At 37.2% G+C, this 27,708-nt stretch overlaps 1 protein-coding gene across 1 annotated transcript; it reads right to left on the bottom strand.

The window, feature by feature from the left end:
• Positions 1 to 1,428: 1,428 nt before the first annotated feature.
• HSPH1 (heat shock protein family H (Hsp110) member 1) lies at positions 1,429 to 26,857 on the bottom strand. Its single transcript, XM_017518391.2, has 18 exons — positions 25,953 to 26,857; positions 23,316 to 23,373; positions 20,547 to 20,687; positions 19,648 to 19,770; positions 17,865 to 17,964; positions 16,645 to 16,778; positions 15,994 to 16,238; positions 15,004 to 15,232; positions 13,389 to 13,495; positions 13,007 to 13,140; positions 10,667 to 10,875; positions 8,921 to 9,052; positions 6,271 to 6,408; positions 4,989 to 5,114; positions 3,794 to 3,901; positions 3,582 to 3,701; positions 3,220 to 3,381; positions 1,429 to 2,328 (listed from the first exon to the last, which is right to left on the bottom strand). The coding sequence occupies exons 1-18, from the start codon at positions 26,057 to 26,059 to the stop codon at positions 2,122 to 2,124; spliced, it is 2,580 nt and encodes an 859-aa protein (XP_017373880.1). The 5' UTR covers positions 26,060 to 26,857; the 3' UTR covers positions 1,429 to 2,121.
• Positions 26,858 to 27,708: the final 851 nt, after the last annotated feature.

Genomic DNA, 27,708 nt, shown 5'->3' with positions numbered 1-27,708 from the left:
TACTGTACACAGAACACAAACCTATCTTCACCTCTCAATGTGTAAATGTGTATCTACTGAGTATATATTAGTGTGCATTAAAGTCATTCAGAAAACACAAAAACCACAAAAAAAGATTAATTTGCCTAAAAATTTAAAGTTGCTCAATGGTAAAGCAGTTAGAAATTATGAAGTAGGGAAATGCTGAATAGCTGACATGGTTAAGATCTTTAGTAAGAACTTTTTTTTTTTTTTTTAAAGATGGGGTTTCACCATGCTGGTCAGGCTGGTCTTGAACTCCCAATCCCTCAGGTGATCCGCCTGCCTTGGCCTCCAAAGTGCTTGGATTACAGGCGTGAGCTATCACACCTGGCCAGAACATCTTACATTCCAATATTAGAAATGAGTACAATATGCAATTCATGAAAAATAGCCAGATTCTAAAATGTCGAAGCACTTATCACACACACAAATGACAAGCTACCAGGTCTAGATAGACTGAAATGTTGAATTTAATTTAATAACTTACATCACACCGGAAGCATCAGAGCTGAGGAAATAAACCTCAGCAGTCAAGTGTTATTAAACCTCATGGTTTGAAGATACTACTCCATGTGAAGTGTGGAGCACAGAGTAGCTAAATAGTAGTTATAATACATTGGCTACAGTTTTAAGATTAATCCCTCAGAGGAGGGAAAGTTGGCCCTCATCAAGACCATAAATGGCTGGGAATGGTGGCTCACCCATGTAATCCCAGCACTTTGGTAAGTTAAGGCATACAGATCGCTTGAGCCCAGGAGTTCAAGAACAGCTTGGGGAACATAGCGAAACCCCATTTCTACCACAAAAGAAATAACAAACTGTTGCACCCTAGTGAGCAGCTGGTTACTTGTCATCTATCCTAAGTAAATGTGACTTCTCTACTACCCCAAACACGACTTCAATTCTGTGCTTACAAAATAGCCAGATAAAATTCACTGCAGCATTATTTAGAACAAAAATAATGAGAAAACACCTAAATCCACCAATAGCGAGATTGGTCCTTTTAAGTATGTCTTTATAATGAACTCACTACATTTATGCAGTTACAACACCTGACTGTATTTACTGATTGCCCTGGTATAGAGTTTTTTAAAAACAGCCTACAGCACTATAACATAGACACCCACACAGATATAACTCCTTCATTAGAGGGAAAAGGCTCCAAGAATGTATAACAAAGTGTTAACAATGTTTTTTTCTGGGTGGAGGAATTTTAAGTTATATTCACTTTACAGTATTTTTTAAATGTGTTAATGTAATAAATATGCTACTTTTCTGTCAGGAGAAAACCATTTTAACTTAGAAAAGAGGTAAGATAAGCAGCAAAAAAATTGGATCTTGACACTACCTTCGTTTCTGCTAGAATTGTCTCCCCATCCCATTTTTAAAATTAGTGACAAAATCAAGTTTAGAAATGACACCATAAGATGAACTTTATTTTAAAGCTCATAAAAGTGTTCACAATCAGTTACAACAGGATCAACATTTCTTCCATTCCACTTTCACATGACAATATACTGTATAGTGAGAGAGAAATTTTAAACGTTTTGTTCTGCATGCTTCTAACACATTTGACTAGCTTTTGTTTTACTCATTGAATTAATATCAAAGCAAAAAGTCATTTTCTATTGGACAGAAATGATTTTAGAAAGCCCTTATGGAGTCAGACTTAGCCTTGTTTGTAAACATCCACACCCACACACATGCTGAATGGAGAGCAAAATGCAAGAAAACTACCTTGGCAGGAACAAATGCTTAAAAGATTTTAATCACAGCCCTCTTGAACAAGCAGTACAGTTTGTTTTTTTCTCCAAAAGACAAAAGTCAGTTTTATCCTCAGTGATGCAAATGGTTAAGACTGCACAGAAAGCTTAGTATGAATTCACAATTCCACAGGAATCTGAAAGTTACCAAGGCAGTTTTCCCTTTTAGGATCATAAAGACTGCAGACTTAAGCTTTTTTTCTTTTTCCATATAATACACAAAATTTCTAAACATCCTTAAAAAAGAAAATATAAATAGTTTCAGTATGTTATGTAGAGTCACATACTATGGCAAAAATATTTTATTAATTGAAGGAATAAGCCAATTTAATGTTATCTAGTCCAAGTCCATATTAACAGAATTTTTCTCATTAGGGTAACATTCACCATTCTGATGTGGAGGTTCAGCACCAAAATTATTTTTGTCTTCTAAATCTTCTTCCTTTTTATCAATATTTGGGCCATTTGGAGTTCTTTCCAGTTTGGGTGATTCAATTTTTGGTTTGGGTTGTGTTACAACGGGTTCACAAGTGTTGTTCAATTCCTAAAGAAAACAAAACTAGTTATCAGATTAACGCACCTCCATCCAGTTCATTTTCAACTGCTTCTCCACATATCTGAACCACTATTTTTCTCCAATTATACATCAAAAAATTACCGTTTTCTCATTACACTTGCCAAAAACCATAGCTTAATGTCTGACCAAAAGAGAGTATTAATATTCTTCCATGATGTGTCAGGACTCCCCATGTACTTACACATATTACTTCCCTTAATCCTCACAACAGTATTAAAGGACAGGAATTATAATCCCCACTTGATGGAAGAAAATGGTTCAGAGAGGTTAAGTAACTTCACGATCGATCAGGAAAACTAGTGAGGACAGGGCTAGAATTCAAGTTTATAGCTTGAAACTGATAGTGCTTAAAAGGGCCACTTTTCCTTGACCTTCACTGTGTTTGAATATTATTCCAGAAAAGCACTTTTCCCAGTTTCCTTCCAGCCTCACACACAACAAGACCTAGAATTTCCTAACCCCGTTTGCCCTACTGTTTCCTGACAGCCCTGAACACTTTCTGATAGATGACACAGGCATGTTTATTGGTCTCTCTCCCATTACAAGGTGAATTCCATAAGGGCAGAGACTACATTTTGCACACTTAATTGTTTAACCCTGAGAACAAGGACTGGCACATGACAGGAATTCAAAAAATATATTTGTTGATATGAATGAGTAAATGGAGAAGTGGACATTTAACAAACTTACAAGGTCTTCTATATTTTGTGATACAATAATAGACTTCTAAGAAAAGCTGGTCTCAGTCAGGATGAGGTAAAAGATTTATAGGAAAAATGGCTAGGTTAAAGGTCCGAATGATTGCAACTTGAGTCTGTAAGAGAACCCAGCAGTAAACACAAGACAGTTAACACTCACCTTGATTTTTGTTTTAATTTCCTGAGCACGTACAACTGGATCCTGATCAAGACTCTTTTTAGCCTGCGCATTCATGACATTATTCATCCATTCCATCACTTCATTAACAGACTTCTCAACTTTCTTCATTTCAGACTCATCAATATGGTTATACTTCTCATCCTGAACAGAAAAAACACAGTCATTCTATGGAATTTATTGAATAACATCTCATGTGACCCAATCTTCCAGGAGGTTCTAATCTATCTCTAACCTCAAATAACAAAATTTCAAACTTAAGATTGTTCATGATTCCCAGCTTAAATGTTAGCTTATTAAAATCTAGGTTAACTTCCTCCCTAGGTACAAAAAGACTGACTCACCTTATTTCTGAAGTCAGCTGCTATCTTGGCATAGTGCTGCAGCCTCTGTCCTAGTTCTTCAAACATTTTTGGCCGTTCTTCAGCTTCCTGAAACCGAACTTTAACTGGAGTGCCAATTTTCTAAAATAAAATGTAATAAATTAATAGTTATAATTTTATTAAGTCTATAGTTTAAAACACAAACCACCTTTTAGGGGGAGAAAAGGGCCTACCATTAATTCTTCCAACTTGTCAACATATGCTTGTTTAGCTTGGTCCTCTCCTTCTTCATACAGCCAGTCTTCAGTTTCTGTGAGGAGTCTCAAAAAATTCTGATGATCCTTAACATAAAATATGACAGTATTAGTGGCACTTGTACTTCAGAATTTTTCAAAACAAAACAGAGGCATTCTCAGAGGTGTTCACACACTAGGTAGCTAATCTTATCCAGGAAGGCACTCTGATTTGGCTTCTCTGCCTTGTTACACAGACACTGAAAATGGCTCTCATTGACTTACAATACTGTAGAAGCCCAATCTGTAGAATGAAATATGGGTTATAGAGGAGCAATTATCTTCCTACTCCCCAAAACAACCGGGTCTTAATTAGGTTCACTTACACAACTATCGAATACTGAGGGGAAGCTATACAAGTTGACAATCACTAAACACATGAAAAAGTCATTCCTAACCAGTTCATGTAAGCTATGAACTTCTACTCCAGCCCTGGGAGGTCCTGCCTGGTTCAGTCATCTCCACTTTAGAGTTCCCACCATAAGAAACTCAGAGAATAACAGGGCAGAGCTAAGAACTGAAGTACACTACAATGTAGCCCAGAGTCCTTAGAACTATGAATAAAATAGACTTGAAATTTCACTTTAAATGACCCTTAACTAAACTGGCTAGATTTATAGCTAGCCAGTTTCTGTTTTCCCAGTCCCGTCTTTCACAGTTGTGCGTCTGGGATTTACTCAGAGCCATACTAACTGGGAGTCAAGAAAAGGGATAAGGGAAATAATGGGACTTAGTAAGCTCTGGAATGACTGAACACATCTTATGAGATGAAACAATGACAGAAAAGCTACCAAGGCAGTGGCATCACTGCATTTGAGTCTTTAAAATCGAAGATTTTTCTCTTATTATCCTAGACCCTATGACAGTAATGACATAGACTCTACATAAATATTCGATAGGTTCTCTCTTCTTGATGGTAAAAAGTGTTTTGGGGGTAGGCTTGTGCAAAATAAAACTGCTCATCACTAACAAGCCCTTTCTCCATGACTTTGTCTTCTGTTTCCAAAAAGTTCAAATTATGTGACTAAGAATTTTACATAAGAATTACTTAAAAGGCTTAAGCCTCAACTGTCAATTTATATATTAAACACTTTATATGAGACTATCGAAACAAAAATAGAGCTTTGAGACATACCTGCTCACATATAAATTTTTCATATGGTCCACACAGCTTGTCTCTGAACTCATACACGTATTCCTCAACTGCATTTTTAGCGTCATTCCTTTCTTTTTCCAATTTATCTTGCATTATCATCTTACCCTGGTCAGGAAACAGGAAAGGTTAATTCCGGTCTTCTAGTTAACTCAAACTAAATTTTAAATATGTAGACTCTGGGATTTTAAAAAAAAAAACAATACAAAACAAATTTGTGTTAATGCAGCTCCAATTTCTATCTCATCAAACTCTTCCTACAAACCCAACAGACATTTCCATTTTCTAAATACACAGGCTGACGTCTGATTTTTTTTTTAACATTGTAACTGATTACAGATTTCATATTTAATGCTAAGTTAAAAAAAAAAAAAAACCTATTGTTTAAATGTAATTTTGTTTTCTTGTATATAAATGTTTATCTTATAATCAGATTAATACTGGCCAATGCATAATGGTCACACCACTTTTTAAAATTAAAGATATAAATAAATGGACTATAGTTTATTGTTAAATAAACTCTTAAATACAATGTTCCCACCTCAGTATGGAAAAAACAAATATCAATTATTTCACATATTATTCCAGAATTTCAGACTACTAAAAAACCACAATGTATTTTAATAGAAATATTTAGTGTGGCCTGAAATTCCAACTGTACTGTGCTGTGTATACTACCATCCATTTTTTTTTTCACAAGAAGTCAGCCAATCATTTTATATCAAACAGAATCATTTATCATGTAGATCTAATACGAATAAAAAAATGCAACAAAACTTGTTAAAAAAAATTAAACTGCAAAATTCGTTAGTTTTGGCTTCATCCTATCCCTAAAACTACATAAAACTTGGGATGAGAAAGTATTATGGCCATTTATCTACTAGAAATATGGGTAACACCACCAAGCAACTAAGCTTATTTTTAAATTTTTTTTTTTTTTTTTTTTTTTTTAGACGGAGTCTCACTCTGTGTTGCCAGGCTGGAATGCAGTGTGCAAGATCTCAGCTCACTGCAACCTCCGCTTCCTGGGTTCAAGTGATTCTCCTGCCTCAGCCTCCCGAGTAGCTAAGACTACAGGGACGTGCCACCACACCCAGCAAGTTTTTGTATTTTTAGTAGAGACAGAGTTTCACCATGTTGGCCAGGATGGTCTACCTCTCCTGACCTTATGATCCACCCACGTCGGCCTCCCAAAGTGTTGGGATTACAGGCGTGAGCCACCGCGCCTGGTCTCAAAATAAAAATATTTAACTAAAGTACTTACCTCTGTCTCAATATACATGTTAAGAAGGTCTTTCCCTAACTGCCAGACCAAGTTGGCTTCAATAGGCAGCTCAACATTCACCACCTTTATTTTGGGCTTTTTAGCTTCTGGAGGCTGGTCAACTTTTTTTTCATTTGCCTTGGGAAGGGGAATAAAAAGAAGGAAAAATTTTTAAACAACCCTTGGGGGAAAGAAAAACTCCTTATACTTACTGATGACTTGGGCAAAAATAAAATCTCTAAAAATCATAAAGTTGGAAGGGTCTATAGGATCACCTAATTCTTACTATTTTAAATCAGGGCTGCTATTAAACTTAAATATGCCACACTGTCCCCTTCAGGAATTTACCAGGATATTTTTCTCTTCTCATACTGAACAATCCATCTCTCCTCCTAAAGCTTTTCTTCACAAGTCTTTACTTTCTAACCCCTTTAAACATTCTTGAAAATCCCACAAGCCAAAAAACGAAAATTATTGAATTATTCTGATCTTTATAGACTCTAGAACCTGCCACCTAAGGATAAACTTTCAGCAATGTAAAACAGGTTAGGATCAAGTCAATTCCTATATTATTATAGGCTCTATATGCCAGTGTGCCTGCTTTAATTACAACTAGCACTATGCTGATAAATGCCTTTTACAATTGTCCTTATTCAACCTGGAGTTTCCATATATATGTATATATACATACATACATATATGAACACACACGTTATTACTATCCACCTTTGAATTGTATAAGCAACACTGCAAGGTAAAAAGAGATTAGTCTTACAGTACCAGAAGGACCGATGTGACACATGCTGATCATTTATACAGGTTTTCTAAAATATGTAAATACAGGGCTAAAGAAGTAAGTATCTCCTGTGGCCTTTAATTTTCCAAACTTTGCTATGCATTTCCATTTCTGCAGGTTTCTACTAATACAAATGACAAAGAACACAACTGAGCTAACTCAGTTGTATGACAGACCAGATGACAACCACAGTGTGTAACACGTATCCTGATGGGTAGGATGGTAAGACGGGAAGAGACTAGCCCATGAGGTGCGATAATCATGGCTTTTAGGAGTTATAAATGATGTAAAAATCTTAGGCACTTTATCAAAGAAACTGGGTCTAGAAAGTTCAATGACTTGCCTAAAATAAAAGAGATGGAACTAGATCCCATGCTTCAGAGACTGATCTGAGTGTTCCTTAGAAATCACCTATAAGCTTATCACTATGCCATACGCTGTTAGCATTATGAATGAACTAGGCAGTCAGCCTGCAGTCCTCCCCACATCATTTTCCTTCTAGTGCACACAACCCTTCAATACATTATGCATGCTCTGAGGGCATGAGCCACAGGAAAGAAAAATAAATCCACTGAAATATATACCTAAGACGACACTGGAGTGCAACAGACGTTGGGAAACAAATGGATAACAGCACATGTATGGAAGTTAAATCAAGACAAGACAACTTGACAGTACCCAATTAAACCAACTATTGATAAAACCAGCATCACAAAATAACATTTCAACATGGAATAGATGAGGAACCCTCTCCAAAGGGGTGGTAATAATGCTCCAAATGGCTTGAGATTAATAGTCCTACCTACAACTAAGGAGCATGAGATCCTACCCAATGTCATGCTCTAGACAGGTACTGAGACTATCAGCAAGAGCAGTTAATGCTCACCCCGAGTCAAGGGGTGTGCTGCTGAAACTAAGTGTTGATTTTTCCAAATAACCACCATCATCCTACAACATTAACAGCAGAAAACAGCAGCTTTCGGAAATCAGTCAGGTCCTATAGCTCAAATTGGGAGCCCCTGAGGACCAACGAGGAGGCAGGAAAATTAAAAACTGGAAACTTTTACACAGTATAAAAACCTATTCTGACCCCAATGAAAGATTCTGTAATTTGCCTGAGGGTAAAAAAAACTCTACCCTCTGAATGTAAGAGAAACCAAACAACCAAGAGAAGGCTAATTATTTATATGCAACTTGTACAGAAAATAAAGTTCCACAAAACATACAGTGATTCACAGTTAACAACAGAAGTTTTTCAGTATCCATCTGACCACAAATCTTAAACGTCTGATAACAAGCTGTCCCTTTACAAGGGACACAATATCACTTTTTAAGTTAGCTTCCAATATCTACTGTAGAAGCAGGACAAAAGAATAATTACCTTGAAATGCAATCTGGTTATTACCAGACCACCATAATTAATTTACTTAAATTTGACTGATGACTTGAGAGGAGAAAAACGTTTACTAGACTCCTATAGCCCATGTATTTATCATCTGATTAGTTCAAGTAAAAACTAATCATGTAGCCCTGGGAAATATCAATTTCTGCCTTTGGTATTAGAAGATACCTTTGCTCTTTGAAAGACAACAAACAGTATACATTAGCCTCTTGTTACTTCAGGTGGCAGTTAATCAAGAGAAGCTTTTAGGTTCAGGACATTCAATTCCCTTAACTGAGCTTGTATACCTCTAACTGGTTTTAGTTGAAAAATACACAGAAAATCAACAGAAAAAAAATCCTACACAGAATGAAATCACTTGGTGCTTGCTCTTGAAACTGCAATTTAATGATATCGTTAATGATTACATGTTGCAACATTGTCTAATGGAATGAACTAGAAGAGTCACTCACTTTGTCAGCATCTGGGATTTTGTTTTCTTCTGAGGTAAGTTCAGGTGAAGGGGGAGACTGTGAGGTTTGCTGAGCATCTGTTTGTACCTGGGGCTGTGTTCCAGCTTCACTGTTGTCTTGCTGGACATTTTTCTGAAATGAAAGCCCAGGCACAAAGGATGTAGAAAGCAGGTGTACTTGTATAAATTTTTAAAGTTATAGGGCACCAAAGACAGTACACTCAATTTCTGAAATCTTAACAGGTGGGGAGTAAAGGTACTGGATAAAAACAAAATGAACACAAAGTACTCGAAAACTTCTGCAGAAATTCTAAACCTGTAAAAAATTCTTTGAATGACAGCAGTTAATACCATTAAATAACACAAGTAAAAGCATTTAACTGATGTGATGACAATCAAGAGCTCTCCCTTAAGAAGCTCATCTAAGCTTGTACAGATATTCAGTCTCTAAGGCACAGGAAATAGTTTACTGCAGGCCTCGTTCCTAGACACAAGCTTCTAAAACCGATTTTACCAGCAGCCATCATGGATCTCAACAAATCTCCATTTCAATTTACTGAACAGTTACATAAAATGGCCAATTATCAGTTTTTCAGGGATTCATCACTTCAGCTTATAGATACCCAAGACTCACTCTGTTGCCACGATAGTCTGTGATCGGCTATTTATACCTTAAAAGATCGCAGGATAAAGAATAAATGCTATGTATTAACAATCCTAATTAAAAATGTGGTAAAGAAAAAGAAGAAAAATGAACCTGAGAGTTTCCTAATTTTCTTCTTTAGTAGCCCTCAATCCCTAATAAGTTAGTGCTTGCTTATCTCTACCCATCTTGGGGAGAGGCCCGAAATATTCTAGGTTAACTACTTTCTGCCCACACCCAACTCTCTCATATTTTTCTTTCAAGTCTTCAAGATTCTAAGACAGACACTAACGTGTTCAGAAGCAAGGCATTCCTGATAACCAAAAGGCATTAAGTTTGAGAAAGTATATGGCACTCATCAATTAACCCATTATTCTACATTAGAATTTTTCTAGGTGAGAGAATAAAACTAAGGTTCAAACTGTTTATGTTCCTTAAATGTTCTAGAAAGGTAAGTGATCACTAGATAACACACTTTTTCCACATCTTAACTAGAACACCACAATGCCTGCCTCTTAAGAAATAAACTAATTATTGTAGTATACTTCAGCTTCCTAAAATTCTTCTGTTGACCACACAGGACTAGCACTCATGCTAATGATGAACAACTCTCACTATACACTACACAGACACTTCTCTTCCCTCCTCCCCCAATACAGAAAACCATGTAAAAAAAAAAAACAAGTGCTGAAACAGCAAAGCCAATTTTTCCATACAATTTAAAAAACTTTAGTATTTGGCAGCTATTTCAAACAGTTTTTTAGCAGTCTATTTTTTTAAGTTTCTTAAACGTCAGTCAACATTTGACTTCTCAAATGTGGTCTATGTCTTCAAAAAACCAAAAACAATCCCAACTCAATGAAACATCAACTACTCTGGTATATACAAGTTACTTCAAATTCAGTCACACAGAATTTAATCACAATTCACCAAATTTCACGCTGTATATTACAATTAACTGGCAAGTGCTATTATCACCTAAAATTCTGATCAAAATTATTTATGAAGAAAAACATTCATTTTAACTCTTCCCTACCTAGCTTCTCCTATAGCTTAGAACTAAGTCAACTCTATTCAAACACAAAGATTTATCCACAAACTTACATCAGCATCTGGGTTTTCTGGCAGTCTCTGATTCAGACACTCCATGTCAGCTTCAGCAGAAGACATTTCATTTTCCTCAGTTGGGACTTTCTCCACCATAGATGCCGTAGAGATGGTGAAAATGCCATGGGTGTTGACTCGCACTTTGACTTTTACTCTAGATTTTTCTCCATCCTTTTGTGCAGAAACATTCTGAACTACAAACCGGCCTAGAACAACCAAAACCATATAATTTTAGAATTAAGTCTAAATCTCTGTAGAGGAGGCCAGGTAGGGCGGTTCATGCCTATAATCCCAGCACTCTGGGAGGACGTGGTGGATCACGTGAGCCCAAGAGTTTGAGACCAGCCTGGGCAAGACAATAAGGAAAACCACATCTCTACCCCAAAAAAATAAACTGTTGGGTGTGTGAGCATGTGCCTGTAGTCCCAGCTACTCAGGAGGCTGAGGCGGGAGGACACTTTGAGCCCAAGAGTTCAAGGTGGCACTGAGCTATGATCACGTCACTGCACTTCAGCCTCATAACAAAGTGAGACCCCCTTCTCTTAATAAATCAGTAAAAATCTATCTGTGTAAAGGAGACAGATAAGAAAAATACAAAGGCTAAAAAAATAAATAAAATTTGAGAACTACTGCTGTTGCAAAATCTTCTACCCAGTCTTTACTAAATTAAAGTCCTCTAACTATAAACTCTTAAAATATATATACTTGCGATTAACCTTAGTATGCCATAAAAACTTTCAAAGGTAAGGTCACTCTCATAACTGTCTTACTTAAAACTAGGCAAACACTGCGTGTAAGATATCGATTACATGCGGTCCTTGCCGCCTCCTACCCTACTACTTACTCCAGATGGGTGAGCACAAACTAGACATGAAAAACTGTTTGCAAGCATAAGGCAGATGATAGCAAGCACATGCTGAATTTTCATCCTATAATCTTTTGAAGAGTACCATTCTCTTGGTTAAATAATCAAAACATTTAGCTGTTTTAAATAAGGGAGGTGAGCCAAAATCGGTACGAAAGCCTGAAATTATTATGTGCAATACAGTGCGGTTCCAGAACATTACTAATGGTTCAAAGTGCAGACTTTAATCCAGACTGTCTGGGCTTGAATCCTGGCTGTGTTACCTATTATAAAAGTTACCTAAATTTTCTATACTTCTGAGGATTAAATACTACAAACCAAGAGCTAGGTGCTAAGTTATAGCCACCAATAGGTACTGTTATTCCAGAAAGCACTAAGCCAAAAAAATGAGTATTTTGAACCTGTTATGTGCAAAGCTCTAAATGGGATTTAACTGCCTTTTATTTGAAGTGCTGTCTATATGAACACACACAGCTACAGATTTAATTACAATGTCACAAAGATCAAAAGAATACACCTTGATTAATTGTCAAATCAGTAATTCAGGAAATAATTGCCAAAAGATCCATCCATCTAAAGAAACAGCATTTACTCTGCAAAGTGGCATGTAAGATGGCTCAAGTATGTGCAACGTTTTCAGTTTCAGCCAAACATGAAAAATTAGATGCCATGCTGAAGAGCTGGGATTTTATCTTCCAAACAATAAGGAATTAACGCACAGATTCCAATTTAGCAAAATCTTACAAGTCTACTCAAATTGTTTTCCTGACAATAAATTCATGAAAACTGTTTTAGAAACAATACGCCGTAAGTACAGGTCAGAACATTTTAGCCTTTAAAGTAGTAAGAAAGAAAACACAACTTATCAGGTTGGACTCCTTTAAACAATTTCTTTATGAATAGGTGTGTGAGGCAAGGGTTGAGTCCTGAAAAGACCTACCAATATTAGCAAATTCCACCTGTGGTCTAGGAAAGAGTTACTTTGGGTAAAAGTAGAGGGACGGTGCCAAACGTCCCCCCACGATATGTACCAAAAAAGACATAACTTTACAATGGGTAACACAAAGGTACAGTTGAGAAATAGCTTCACAGTGGTCGCTGGCTGAGGTTTTAAATTAGAAGTAACAGACTGCAAATAACACTTAACCTAGAGGAAAGGTGAATATTAAAAGCATGGGTCATCCTTTACATACAGACTGTATCAGAACAGGGAAAATACTAAAGCGTTCCTAAATATATATCAATATACACTCCCAAGTAACAGCAGAACTACCAAATTGTTCTATCTGTAGGCCAGTTGACTCCTCAATAAAATTAAGATATTGCTCCATCACCATTATTCTAAATCGAAAATGTCTCCACACAGAATTATGCTCCCCTCAACACTGCTAAGAATAAGAAAACTTTATGTTTGTATGATGAATGAGAAGCTAAGTCTTTAAAGAGTAAAATATACACAATGAATTGCTTACCTATTTTTGCTTCTGGATATGGAACTCCTTGGGGATCAGAATAGAAAGCTTCTAGCTCAAAAGGCCCCCTTCTCAGGAAGGTGAGAACTTTGGAGAAAGGAGCAGCATGGTTTCGACTAAACACTTCATGAACACTAGAGAGAAAAGAAAAAGGCATTCAGCAGACAAAGTACTTAAATATGCTTACTGCGCTACACAAACAGAAAAGAGACTTTCTAAAATCTTGATCAATTCTATCTCATCATGTACGATATGAAAATGAGATACATATTTTGGTAGATTTGGTTGCTGAAAGATTCCAGGTAATTAATGACTCTACTATAGAAGTCATTTGTTAATTTTTCGACTTTAGAGTATCTGAATGTTATTTTCTGCTACATACCCTTCAGTGTCTTCCGAGTCATGGTTCCAGACCAGAGATATTGGAAAAGGAACTGCATCCGTGACGGAAAATTCTCTAACTTTAAATGCTGGGGAAAGGATTGCACACTTTAAAAAAAAAAAAAAAAAAAAAAAAAAAAAAAAAAAAAAAAAAAAAAAAAAAAAAAAAAAAAATGAGCACATGAATACTTCCCAGTCATCTTTTCATGTAAGACTCAATTCTAATGGACGGTAAGGGTTTAAAACACTCAAATTCAAAAATAGTTTACAGTATATTTCATCTAAACAAATAATTTATTTTTACCATCTAAATACTATGCCAATTACTAGGTACAAGGACAAATAATATATCTTAGGATAACAATTAATCAAGAACAGGTTTCATAAGGGCTTAGGAAAAGAGCCTCATCTTTCTAGAAATTTGTTTTAGAAACTGCCTTGCTAATAGCAATTTCAACCTGTATCACTTTTGAATATGCACATATACATCCATGAACAGTTCTGTCTACACTGCTTTCCAAATCTCTAAGAAACCCCCAAAAGGGCAAAACTCATAATGTTCATATTTTCAAGTAATTTTGTAAATGAAGAAAGCAATGGTAAATTCCAATTTAGGAAAGGCAACACCCAACAGATAGGTGGACAATTCTCTATTTAGATAGGACATATAAAAATAACTAAACATATGATTAAGCTGAATAGACCAAAAAAGTCAATTCATCATTTAGTATAGGATCCTTCAAAAGAGAGGGCAAAATTAGCTGTACTTCTGAAGAACCTACAAACTTTCATCATTTGAAGGAACCAGAGTCAATTAAGGAGGCATATTCCATTATGAAGAAAAAAGCAAAAACAAAGACCCTATAGAACAGGATGCATAATACAAAGGATTATCATTAATAATTAGTTATCTACATATTTTTCCTTTTTTAAGTATTAAAAAAGGCAGTCTAAATACCTTTGTTTACAGAATCCTGTTTTGTATTTTAAAAACTGCTAACTAAATCACTTAAAACTCAAATACATTAACTTGAAACTTTAGTTAAAACTATTTAGTTTTTTTTTTACTATGATATCCTAAATAGAAACTAATATTTTCTTTTTTACCAAATAACTTCTAGATTTGGTGTTTTTTCACCAAACTAACTTCATGCTTCTGGGCTGCCTTTTTATTTGATAAGCAGATTAAGTATCAATTTGGGGAGAGGGTTATCTATTTTATAAAACCATTAGTTCATACTCTTAACACTCAGAAAGCTTGCGCAAATCAATTCTTCATTGTATTAGATTACCATTCTAATCCTGTGTGCTTTGTAAGTAACTACTGCCACCGCCACACAGCTAATTACTGTTTCAGCCATGTTTTCTGTGATATCCTCAGAATCATGCCTGTTTTTTGATTCCCAGCTTGAGAAACACCAGCTCAGTAATTCTTTAATTAAAATTTACTGGATCTTTTGGATTTGAGTAGCCTGATCCCACAGCCTTATGGGTCTGTTTTAAAGGTCCTTCAGCTATCTAGACACAGGTCTCTGTTTATTATCCCACTATGATGACATACAATGGTAACTGTTTAAGGGCTGTACACCAAGCGAAAGCAAGCGTTGAGAAAGTACCTGTAATGCACATCCTCTGGCTACTGCTTCATCTGCATTGAGTGTTGTACTAATATCTTTTCCAAAGAATTTGACAATTCTTTCTTTCACAGCTGGAATTCGTGTAGCGCCTCCAACAATCTCAACTGCACTCACATCTTCTACTTTAAGATGAGTTTGTTCCATCAATGAATAAAGGGGCACTTCTATCTTTTGTAGAAGTTCAGCACAGAGTTCTTCAAATTGTGACCTTGGCAAATAAAAACTTGTTAGAAAAGATAAGACCAATATACTGTCCTACTTTTGACAACCCAGTGAATTTCATTATTTTCCCCCTCAGACACCCCTGGCTTCTACATGGGCCAAGTTTAGTTGTATTGTAGTTTATAACTCCTTTGTTTTTGATTAATATACAAAACAGCTGCAGAAAGAAAATGAGGAAGACAACCAGCTCTACTGGTATTACCCAAATAAATCAATTTATATCCTTACGATTGCCATTTTACCTTTTTAAAATTTCTCCCCCAGAGAAGGGTCTTGCTCTCTGTGTGCAGTGGTACAATCATAGCTCACTGGAGCTCCAAACTCCTGGACTGAAGGGATCTTCCCGCCTCAGACTCAGAAAGTTGGGATGATAGGCATGTACCACCATGCCCAGCCCTTCTAAATGTTTTGATCTGATTCTCATTACTTCCAATGGTTATTTCCAGTCCCTGCACGGTATCTTTGTGAAAGTAGTATTCAATTACTAGCCCAGAAATACTAAAAAGTGAAAATACCAAGAAGACTTGAGAGTACTTAGACCCATGAGAGTACTTAAGTACTTAGCAAAGGTATTTTTAAAAGCACTCTTCACACAAGTGCCCCTAGAGTTAATGGTGATAAACAACAGTATCTGCAGCCACAGGCATTTAACACACAATTCTGAAATGTAGGCCAAGACTTACAACACCCACTAGAACTGACACCTGGGGCTACAGTTTCAAAAAAAGTTCCATCTTCAAGACACACCTGTTCATTTTTCCAGAAACATCTTTGTCATTCATAAAGCATTCGATATTCAGTGGAAGGTCTGTGCTGTTAGAGCTCATTAGCTTTTTCAGTTTTTCACACTCCTGATACAGACGAAGGAGTGCTCGTATTTTGGATTTTGCATCCAACTTGTACTTAGTTTTAAATTCTGCACAAAAATGTTCCACTAACTTTTCATCAAAGTTTTTTCCTCCTAAGAAAGGATCAAAAGCTGTTCCCAGTACCTAATTTGGTTGAAACAACAAATAGTCTGGTTATTTTCAATCATATTTGTAACTAAAATCTTAAGTATTACTACTCAAACAATTAAAGACTAACAGACTCAAGACTGTTTAAATTATACATGAAATCCAAATCAGTTAGGAATAACTCTAAGATATTTTTGACTTTTAAATGACTACACAGAAGATAACTGTAAAAAGCCTTTTCTTTCCTAAACAAGAACACTGAAGAGTATGCGAAGGCAATTACATCATCTTTATGGACAGCCACCTTAGCAACCAGTTCTTGTTAACATCTTTAGCTAAAATAAAACCCTTCATTACCAAGAAGCACAGTAAAGAGGCTCAGCAGGTTCAAGTCACAATACTTAATGTGTTTTGAACACTGACTTCCAATATATCACTTTACCTTCAATTTTCCCTTGTTAAAAGCACAGGCAGACACTTGCAAAGCTGAATGTCCCATATCAACAAAAACCACTATCCGTGGTTTCTCTTCCAGGCTTGGGAGATCCTGCTTATAAATTCCATAATTCAAAGCAACTACAAAAAATAAGAATGTTTCAATTCTTCGGTTCACATTTTCTTAAGAATTTCACTGTTACATAAAATTACACATGGAGGAAGCTTGACTATTAAAACAATTAAAGGTGAACACATTATATTCCTTTTATACCTGACTTCACACTAATTTTCTTGCTTTCTGATTTCAGAAAAATACTCTATCGTTTTTTAATATATGGAGCTTTGGCTAGACAAAATATATATGGAGTGAATACAATGAAATATAACCATGTATCACAAACAATATCAGACTTATTATGCAATATTTACATTTTGACCACAACCCACCAGTACACTGCTTATCCAAAAAAATTAAGAATTTCATATACAACTACAGCAACTGCACTTCCTACCAATTTTTTTTAGATCCAAGGTAAATAACTGATCTACCTTAAAGAGTTTGTGCTAATTTTTTTCTGAACTTTGAACTATACTTCAAAACATGTATACCTAAGAACATATTTTTACCAACATTTAAGTTTTCCAAAAACCTAATAGAAATATGTGAGGAAAACTTTTCAGCATAAAAACTCATTTTTTTCCTTAACTTTCTGTTCATCTGTAATCCTAATAAAAGCTCATGGAGGAGATGTTGTGCTCACCACTGCATATCCATAATACCTAGCACAATACATTCAAATAGTACAGGCTTAAATCAGTATTTGATAAATGATCAACTATCTACAGTTCAGTAAATAGATTAAAAAAATTTTTAACTAAACCAATTACTTGTAAGCCAAGGCAGTTTTGAAGCCCAGAATTTTAAGATTTTGGAAAAATTTGTTATCTAACCATAAATGCAACGTAAGGAAACAAAGTTAAATTCAACCGACATATTCAAAGGATTAAAAAACATGAAAATTCTCTAATGAAAGCAGATTCATAAGTTTGATGAAGTACCAATTTCTCATTAAACACAAGCATTTTAAGAGATAGATTTTTGTTTTCAAATCTGACCTGACTTTTTAATAGGCTGTGTTTCTGTATCTATATGAAAGCAACAGCACTGAGAGTATCTTTAGTCTTGATAGTATATTCACTTCTACACAAATGCTTTTTCCTTACCAGCTGTCATGTCATTCATAAGTCTTAAACAGTTTAGGCCAACAATCTGTGCAGCATCCAATACAGATCGCCTCTCAGCATCTGTAAAGAAGGAGGGGACCTACAAACAACAACAACAAAATCTGAATTATCTAGAACACAAAATATACTTAGAAATTCCTCACAAACCACTTATAAATTCACAATAGTCCAGCTAAGTAGGTGCCTCGCCAAGTCACAAAACACAAATAGGGCTTTAGTTTCCTGCAAGCTCCTTAACTTTCAAAAATAGTAACTACTTTTGAAAATATTGTCCCAAAATTACAGGATCAAAATAGTCTTTATTATAACCAAGTTTAAGCTGAAATAAAAATTAATCAGGAGTTTCATAAGACTATTGAAACTATTTTCTAATAGAAAACTTGAAATTAAAGCAGACGAAACCTGCTTCCAAACTAGTCTTAAGTTTCTACTGGCATTAGGAAATTATAACGCTAAGTCAACATTTAATGTTTAATATAATTAAAATGTAGGTAAGAACTACAGGAACTTCTAGAGCTAATTCTAATGTATGCCACACCACCACCTTACTGTTCTGCTATTCACCGAGGTACTCTTTAATTCAGTCAACCTGTTAAAATTACAAAATCACTTTTTGGCAAAGCCTTTGATTTTCCTAAGAGTAAAGACAGCTCAAGAGCTGAAGTTTCTTATAGCATTGACTTGTGCTATTCTAGTTGTAATTATTCTTGAATGCCTTCTAGTGCAGCACTTCAGGATACTATTCAGGAAAAAAAGTATCTAATAACACATTCATAGAATCATTTAAGTGCAAATACCTAAAAGTTTAGTTCAGTGATTTTTCAAATTTGTCCAAAATATTTGTAGATGCTTGAGAGAGAGACATGGGCCAAGAGCAAAGGTGGGTCTCTCCTCACCTTTCAAATCAGAACACCCCTTCCATCAGTTTCTCAGCTCATTAAGGGAAAAAAATTGTTAACAAAAAAAAAAAAAAAAAAAAAGGGAAGGGAGAGGGGAGGGAGAAGCCACTGACCTATAACTTAATTCTTTAATTTTCCCAGAGATTAAAACATTTCCCATTTTGCAAGGGCAACAAGAGAAATGTCAGCCCTTCTGCCTCATTCATTCATACACTCATTCATTCATATAGGCTTCTTTCTGATTGGTCTTGGCTGGCCACACTGCTCATACTATACAGCAAAGACCATGCTGTATATTTAAGTCCAAAAGCATACCCCACAGCATATCAAGAAGTGACCCAAAACATCTGGGCAAGCAGTTTACCTTTTTGGTGTCCAAATAAAAGATTACTTTTGTCCATTTCTAGTATCCCGACAGTCTAACTATTAATTGTCCAATGAAGATAACAGGCTTGCTACTGCTGAAATTTAGGTTTCATCACCACTGGTAGGCTACGTTTTAAAATTCCTAATGCACTGGTTCTCAACTGAGAGTAGAATTCTTTAACCTGTGAAAAGCTCCTGTGTTAAATATACAAGCCTGATAGTGCAGCAACTAACTGCATTAGAATACTTACAAACGCAACGAATCTGTGTTTTCAAAAAGACTCACAATAGATTTTGATTTCTAGTCAGGAACGTTTGCAGCTTCTGGCTAAAAATATCACTCAAATCTACTCTGTAATGCTCTGGAACACATATTAATACAGTCCAGTAGAATATGATCTCTTGCAAAAGAACAGCTTTCCCACATTTGATACTTAAAAGTAATATAAAGAACGCAAAATGAAATAAAATACACTGCCTTGCTGAATTATACTTACTGAAATAACACAATCTGTTACTGGTTTCTTGAGGTTGTTTTCAGCAGTTTCTTTCAGCTTAGTCAATAACATGGCTGTTATCTGCTCCACACTAAATAGATGTTCTTCATCCATGTACATTACCTGTATTGAAGAGAAAAAATGTTTTAAATGTAGTACTGCAAGCTACATGCCAATATTTAACTTCCAAATATTAGCACACATTCTCTTCCACAAAATCTTTATTGTTACAGTCATTTTGGGAGGAGGAAGAAAAGGAGGAAAAAGGGAAGGGGAAAGAGCGAAGGGGGACAGAAAGGAAGAAAAAAAGGAAAAGGAAGAAAGAACTTCTACCTAAAGATGAAGGGGAGGGGAAGAAAGCTAGGGCAGACATGCCCCGCCCAAAGTCTTAGTCAAAACAGCATAAAAGGTAGTAAATTTCCACTCTGATTGACGAGATGAATCACTGGGATAAATATTATTGCGTGTTGATCATAAGACAGGAATACCTCTGCAAGTTTAAAAAAAGATGCCTGGTTTTATTACACTTCTGCTCTCCAAACAACTGCAACTGGGCTACCTCAGAACAGACTTTTGTTTGATACAGGAACACAATGTTGTTTTTAACATCAAATAACCTCAATTTTACAACTGCCAAAAAGTCAGGAGAAACACAAATTAAGCTATAGTATATACACTACCATTTGAATAATTTTCAGACAATTTAGCATGTAACTACTATACTTTAAAAGGAGCGGAATGAAAAAAGAACAAAAAGACCCTCTTGTGTAATTAAGAAATTTGAGTAAAAACTCAAGTAAGTTAGTGTTTTTAAGTATTAATAAGTCGATATTCTTCTCTATGGATGGATGAAGCGGTCGCCTCCTATTAAGGAATCTAAGGTTGCTCAATTATATTACCTTTATTCCAACTCCACCATTTTTCAATTGAACCAAATCGTAACTTAAGTTTTCCTTCTCCTTTTGAATGAAGGGGTCATTGAATGCTCGGCCATGAAATCTTTTGAAGTTAGACACCGTATTGTTTGCATGAGTGACTTGCTGCAAAAGAAGTTTGAGATTTTAATTTTTTCTCTAATTTCACACCTACCAGTACTTTCAGTAATTTTGTCACTTTACAACTCAAACCAACCCTATGAGTGCGCATAACTTTCCCTGAGGCCCATCGATTTCACTAAACTTCCTATCTATGAACAGATTTTACTTACACTTCCTTCTTCTCCTATACAAAATGCCAGAAGGTAAGCAGCAAAGAGGGAACAAGAGGCAATAGTGTGACTACAGACTTTAAAGCAGATTTCAAAATCTGCAAGATATACTCAAAGACAGTGAAACTATCGCTAAAGCACGGAACAAACCTGCAAGAGTTTTATCACTTTGTTTCACTCCTTTTTTCCCTGCTAAACTTGTGAAGTTTTATACCCAATGAATGAATAGATCTAGAAGCACTATAATCAAATTATAATTTTTTTAGAAGTTAATTTTTATAGTCTAATAAATAGCTAAGTGGCCAGGATAAACATTCTGTGCCAGAAAATACATGGATCACTACTTTTCCTAGCAACAGCAGGAAATGCTAGTTATCTACACCCAAAGGTAGAAAATAGAAGAGTAATTCAAGAAGTTTCTACATGACCTAATGTTTTCAACTACATGTGCATATTTTGATGACTTGAGAGGCACAATTTTTAAAAACAAGGCTATCTTACACAACTGGTTCAGATGTTTGTTAAACTGTTGTAAGAAATGGTGTTTTTATAATCCATCATTGTGGTCAAATATTTTAAGCAAACTCTAGATTGAAAAGTCCCACTTCAGAGCACATTTCACTCAAAGGTACCTCATTTGAAAAAAGAAATAATGATAAGTATGCAAACTAAGACTTCTGAAATTATTACTTAAAAACACAGAAACAGTTTACTATTTACTTCTTCTCTGATCTAGTTCTTTGAATAAAGGGAAGAATACAGTTAGCTTGGCAGTACTAGTTTTCAAACAATATGGAATTCAAGCAAGTTTAGGTCTTAAAATTCCTAATGCTTCTAAAACTGAAAGAAGTATGTCTAGTTGTCTACCAGGCAAATGTGAGTCTCAACAGATTATCCTCACATAACCACAAAGAAGCAAGAGAATTTTAGGTCTAGGTTATCAATATCCTCACTGGGCACATTGAGAGGATTGTTACAGCTAAAGTCCCACTCCCCTTTTGAACATATCATTTTGAGTGTGCCTATTTCTCCTCCTTTCCTCTTTCACCCCTTCTTGTTGTATCTCTCTTCCAAGGAAATAAAGTTAAATCCAATCTACATATTCAAAGGATTAGAAAAAATGCAAGAATTTTCTAATGAAAGCAGATCCATAAGTTTGATAAAGTGCCAATTTCTCATTAAACATAAGCATTTTAAGAGATAGATTTTTGTTTTCAAATCTGAACGGACTTTTACATAGGTCAGTACCAAATACATTCCATAATATATAATACAGTACTAAAATATATTCCAAAATTTTCTTTCTTTCTTAGCAATACTATTTACTATATTTAGAAAAATGTTTTCTATTTCAAAGGGCCCCTCAAAGAGCATTTCATTTTTTTTTTTTTTAATTACTGTTTTTCTCCCCACCTCCAAGGGATCTGTCTAGATCAGTGCTGTTCAATAGAATTATATGTAAGCCATAAATGGGAGCTGCCTACATAAAATTTTCTAGGAGCCACATTAAAAACTAGTGAGATAAAATTAATTTCAATTAACTTAGGACAATATATTTTTAAAAACTATCACTTCAATAAGTAGTCAATACAAAAAAATTGATGAGATACCATACTTTACTTTACAATTTGATTTAAAAAAGTAAAAAATTTCACGTGTATTTTATACTTCACATTTTGATTCAGGTGAGCCACATTTCAAATGCTCAATACATTACATGGTTACCATATTTTTTAAACAGCACAGTCTGGTCAAAAATTTCAGTAACCTGAAAATGCTTTTAAACACATAACTTCTTAGAAGTTCCTTCTATAAAAGGAATCTTTAACTCCTAAATGAGTATCATGAGAAATTTCAAGAATTTAGTGTCTTGTTTATAATTTCTAAAAATTAGATAAATGAAAGGCAGCAAAAAGTTACTAAAAGTTAAGGCTGGCAGGCCAGGCACAGTGGCTCACACCTGTAATCCCAGCACTTTGGGAGGCCAAGGCGGGCGGATCACTTGAGGTCAGGAGTTTGAGACCAGCCTGATCAATGTGGTGAAACTCCGTCTCTACTAAAAATACAAAAATTAGTCGGGCATGGTAGCGTGCCAGTAATCCCAGCTACTGGGGAGGCTGAGGCAGGAAAATCACTTGAACCCAGGAGGCAGGGGTTGCAGTGAACTGAGATCACACCACTGTACTCTAGCCTGGGCAACAGAGAGACTCTGTCTCTAAAAAAAAAAAAAAAAAAAGTTAAGGCTCACAGATGAGAAAGTTAAAATCAATGCTAATAAAACAAAAGAAAGGGAACAGAAGGGAAAGAATATCATCTGAAGGTTCATAAAGAATACTTGAATTAAATTTTTAAAACTCAAAAATACATAAGCTTAGGCACACTTCACACTCTTGTGTCTTGAGATTTTCCTTTTAAGAACTTCTCCCTTAAAAAGTGATCAGAATTCTTTTAAAGAACATACCTGATTTTTGGCTGCAACTCCAATTGTTCTATTTTTTGATCCAAATGATATGACTGACCTAGAAAAAAAAAATGTATTTCAAAAATGTTAAAAAGCATAAATGCTGACATCTTAAAATGACAAGAGAAAAATTCTAATATAAATGTCCTACCCATGGGGGCGGGTACGGAACAAGCATAGCACAATTTGAATGTCTGTAGCTTTCATCAGATACTCAAACTGGGCTTCCACTTAACTGCTTCGAGAATCCAACCTAGGTGGCAGTTCTACCACCCTAAAAAGGTCTGTCCATGGCTCAGGAATCCACCAGGTCCCCAGTTATTACAAACCAAACATTAACTTTGAAAACGTTTTAATACTTAAAAGGTATTACTAACTTGACCCTACACACATGACTAACAAAAAATAGGATGTGACTCTACCCTTCAGTCGCCAACTCTGAACATACCGACTTTTGTTCTGATACACCACCTGCTTCTTTAGGAATCAAAAGTTTTTATGCAAACCCAAGCAAGTGAACCCAAGTTAAACCTCTCAAGTTTAAAGAGCACAAAGAGGTTCCCATCTGGGAGATTCTGCAAGAAAAAAAATGATGCAGAACAAGTATCACGGCAGAACAGAATATAAACGTTGAGGGAAAGGAGTGACTAATCAGTTACACCAAATCTGCTTTGAAGAGATGCAAAGTGCCTTGTAACTGTGAGACAACCTTCTCAGCCACCATGGAAACGGAACCGCACAGTAACAGCACAGACAAGCTCAAGAAGTCTTGTGAGGAGAAGGTAAGTGAATTAGGTTTTGGATTTGAGGAGTTATCTAATTCTAGATTACTAATCCAAACCTAATCTAATTTTGGGTGAGTTACTCCTACCTGCTTAGGTAGGAGTAATGGTAAATGAGATGAGCAAAACGGGAAAATACTGAGGGCATTAAGTACTAAAGTTTAAATTTTCCGTAATAGAAACATCCTTGAACTACATTATCTGAGCAAGTGTTAAATAAAATAGCGTCCTAAAAGCCAGAGAAGTGTCCAAGCAGAAGGTAGACAAGAAACCGTCCAAAATCAGAGCATCATTCAAAGCTCAGAGTATCTATACACTTCTAGAATGATCTACTCATTTTCCTAGGGGAGAATCAAATTAATTGCACTGAAGAGCAATCAGTAGCTGATGCAATAGTCGACCATATAGTTAAACATACTAAGGGGAACTCCAATACTGCCCTCAGTTCACTTTTCAGGGCCATACCTGTTGTCTAGTTTCACACAGTAGTCACTGTATCTACATAACACAATTTTTTTTTCCCTACTCTCCTCTGAAGAGTTTTTCTTTATTTTATTGGATCAACCAGAACAAACTGTAAACTGCACCTAGGCATGAAAGGCTGAAATACTATTTTCTTTCTTTCTAAACTTCAATTACAAAACCCTTAACCAAAAAACAGATCTGCAGAGGTAGACGTACAGGTTGGTCAGAGCAGTCTTCCTAACGTTACTAACATTGCCAAGTATTTTGCCTCAGATTTTCCACTCAATTTTCATAAACGTTCATCAACACCCAAATAACTGTATTACCCCAGTTATTCTGCCTTTGAGTTCAATGTTTTCATTTTACACTTTTCATCCTGGGCTTGGAACATTTGGAAAAAATTAATAGGCACAGTAATTTCCTTGAGATGGAAGCATGTTTTTATCAATGCACGTGCAGATATGTTTGCATATATCCTCGTCTGAAAATATCACCTAACAAAAGTTGCTTTTTAAAACGTTGCCCTTTGCCCAACCCATGCTGCTACAGAATATTTAGTTCAGTGACATCCATCCATCCTCTTAAATCTTTCTAGCACAAAAGTATGCAACTTTTATCCTCTTTTACATAAACTGTTCAAAATTAATTGTAAAAAATACGCTTTACAATTCCCTATGAATGGCAAAGAGCAAAAGAAGGACGTTTACATCTTTCGACAATGATCCTGGGCACTAAGGACAACAATGTTGGCAACCAAGAGACTGGGTAAAAAGAGGTGGGCTAATCTTTCATAGGACTGCTTCCGTGGTCGCTAACAACAGTCCGCCTGCTCAGTGGACAACCAGCGACACAAGCTCTGGAAGCTTCCAGTTCATTTCGAGATTCACAATGCGGAAGAAAAAGCCCGGCGGCCCGGCTCCGCCGTGCGCAAAGATATGCGCGGAGGGAGGAGGACAGGCTGGGGGCGGCTGAGCCAGCTCAAAGAGGCCGGGTAGGGATATGGGGGCGGCCGCGGAAGGCGCAGGCTGCAGCCTGCCAAGAAAAGAGAGCCAAGTCGCGGGCTTCGGCGCAGCCCGACCCCCAGTAGGAAAACCCCCAGTAGAAAGTCCGCACAAAGTGACGACCCTAAGAATCTCGACTCTAGGACTCTTCTCGCCCCCGTGAATCCCTGACACAATCCCTTCTCCAATTCGTAGCGGCAAGCCCCCCATCCCTCCTCTTGGGCAAGGTCCTGCATCGCCGGGTCGCTGGTCCCTAGTTCCACGGAAAGGTGTGCCGCTGCCAAACGCCTCCGTTTACCGCGGTGCTCCGTAGCCAGCCTGCGAGCTTGGGGTTCCCACGCTAAGGGCCCAGAACCGCCCCCCAGCCACCCTCGCAGGCTTCCACTTACGGGGTACACCGGTCGCTGAACTCGTTGGCGATGGTCTCGATGCCCCCGGCGCGGGCCACCGCGATGTAGCAGCTCTGCGAGCCCACGTCCAATCCCACCACCGACATGGCCGGCTCGCAGTTCGCCTCCGCCTCAGGTCCGGGTCTGCGTCCTCCGGCCGCCTGCCTGCTTCTCCTAGCGCCGTTTCCTGCCCCGGCAGCGTTAGACTCCGGCCAGCGGGGTCTGGCCGCTTCTCTGACACTGAGAAGGACACACGGACAGCCGGCCTGTCAGGCGCCTCCGACTCCCCAGGGAACAGCGGCGGCTGGCTGACGAGAAACCCCGGGAGAAAGCGCCGCTCAGCCTCCGCGGGTCGCTCCGCACCTTAGGCTGCCTGCCTCACTTGGCCGCGGCTCGCACACCGGCGCCGGCGCTGAACTACCGACCCAAAAGGGGAGGTCCCAGTTCCTCAGCCTTATGTATTGCACTGATCAGAACTTTCCAGAATCTGCGGCATTTACTCACCGGCGCCTCCACTGGCCCCTCCACGTGCCACTTCCGCTTCCTTCTTCTCGAGCCTTCTCGAAAGATTCTACCCAATGGGCGGCCGGTCCCCCGAGAATGACCGCCGTTGCTATGGCAGCGACAGGGCCGCTCCCGTGCTATTGGCTCAAACCTGTCTCCGCCCACACGCGCCCTGGCCTGAGGCTTTTTGCGGCCCTAATAAAACAAGCAACGAAGAATGCATCAAAAACTTGGAAAAGTCACAATTTGCTATCACAAGGTGGTGCCCGACTCTTAACTCTAAAGGGAAGCTGAGCGGGCGGAGAGGGACCTCATTTTTGCAAAGACCCCAGATCCCAGGATGGTGGGGAGGCCGGCCAGCTGCCCGGAGAGCATGTTGGGAATCGTAGTCCAGCCGGGAGAAGTGTGCGCCTTGCATGCTGGGATGTGTAGTTCTAGCCGCAGTGGTTGCTGGGACCCAGCTTTGTCTTCTGGGACTCGCGGGAGAGGCTGGGCTGGGTTCTATCTGGCGCTTTTTCGCGGGTTCCTCGGCAATAAGCATCATTTTGTTTGTATTCACTTCTATTATTGTCTGGATTACCCCGACAACTGGTGCGTTACGACTTAGGAGAAGGAGCATCAGTTTAAACCGCTTATAATAAAAGCAAAGGGGTTAAGTGTTACATTCATCAGCCAGCAGGATGATCTTTTGTGGAGTAGAATGTCAGGGTTTTTGTTTTTTAAGAAAGCGATTTTTAGTTGTGACGTCACTTGGCAGGCTGTCCACGGTATCACTTTCTGCTTAATTTTAATACATCTGATTTCAGCTGACACTGTTCTACCCTGCAACTCCCAGCCATAAATTGGTACTGTGTGTAAATTTTGTCACTTATGTGATCTGAAGCAGCATTTGTTTCTTTCCTTCAAAAGCGATGTCCCGGTTAACTTTTGTTCAGTAAAAAGAGTAAGAAAAGGTGGGAACTGTGTTGCTGATACTCTCAGGTCTTTTATACCCTTTTTTGTCTTTTTAAGTTTGCTTGCGATCCCTGAGGTTACCTTATGTCGGGCTCATGGAAGTATAAGCACAGTTCAAATATGTTATTGGATAAGCATGTAATTGAATAAGAGTTGTAATACAAAGTTAGAAAAATCTAGCTCATAAAGAGTACGGGAATTCCTCCTTGTCCATCAAGACAAGCAGGTTAAGTCAGAGGCAACGCCGAAAGCCCAGGTTTATGTTACATGTAAGTTGTGCTTTTTTTGCTGCCACTTA

The sequence above is a fragment of the Cebus imitator genome, unplaced genomic scaffold, assembly GCF_001604975.1.
Source record: "Cebus imitator isolate Cc_AM_T3 unplaced genomic scaffold, Cebus_imitator-1.0 Scaffold678, whole genome shotgun sequence".
Lineage (NCBI taxonomy): Eukaryota > Metazoa > Chordata > Mammalia > Primates > Cebidae > Cebus > Cebus imitator.
The sequence above is the reverse complement of the archived record's forward strand: the minus strand, read 5'-3'. Positions and strand labels throughout refer to the sequence as shown.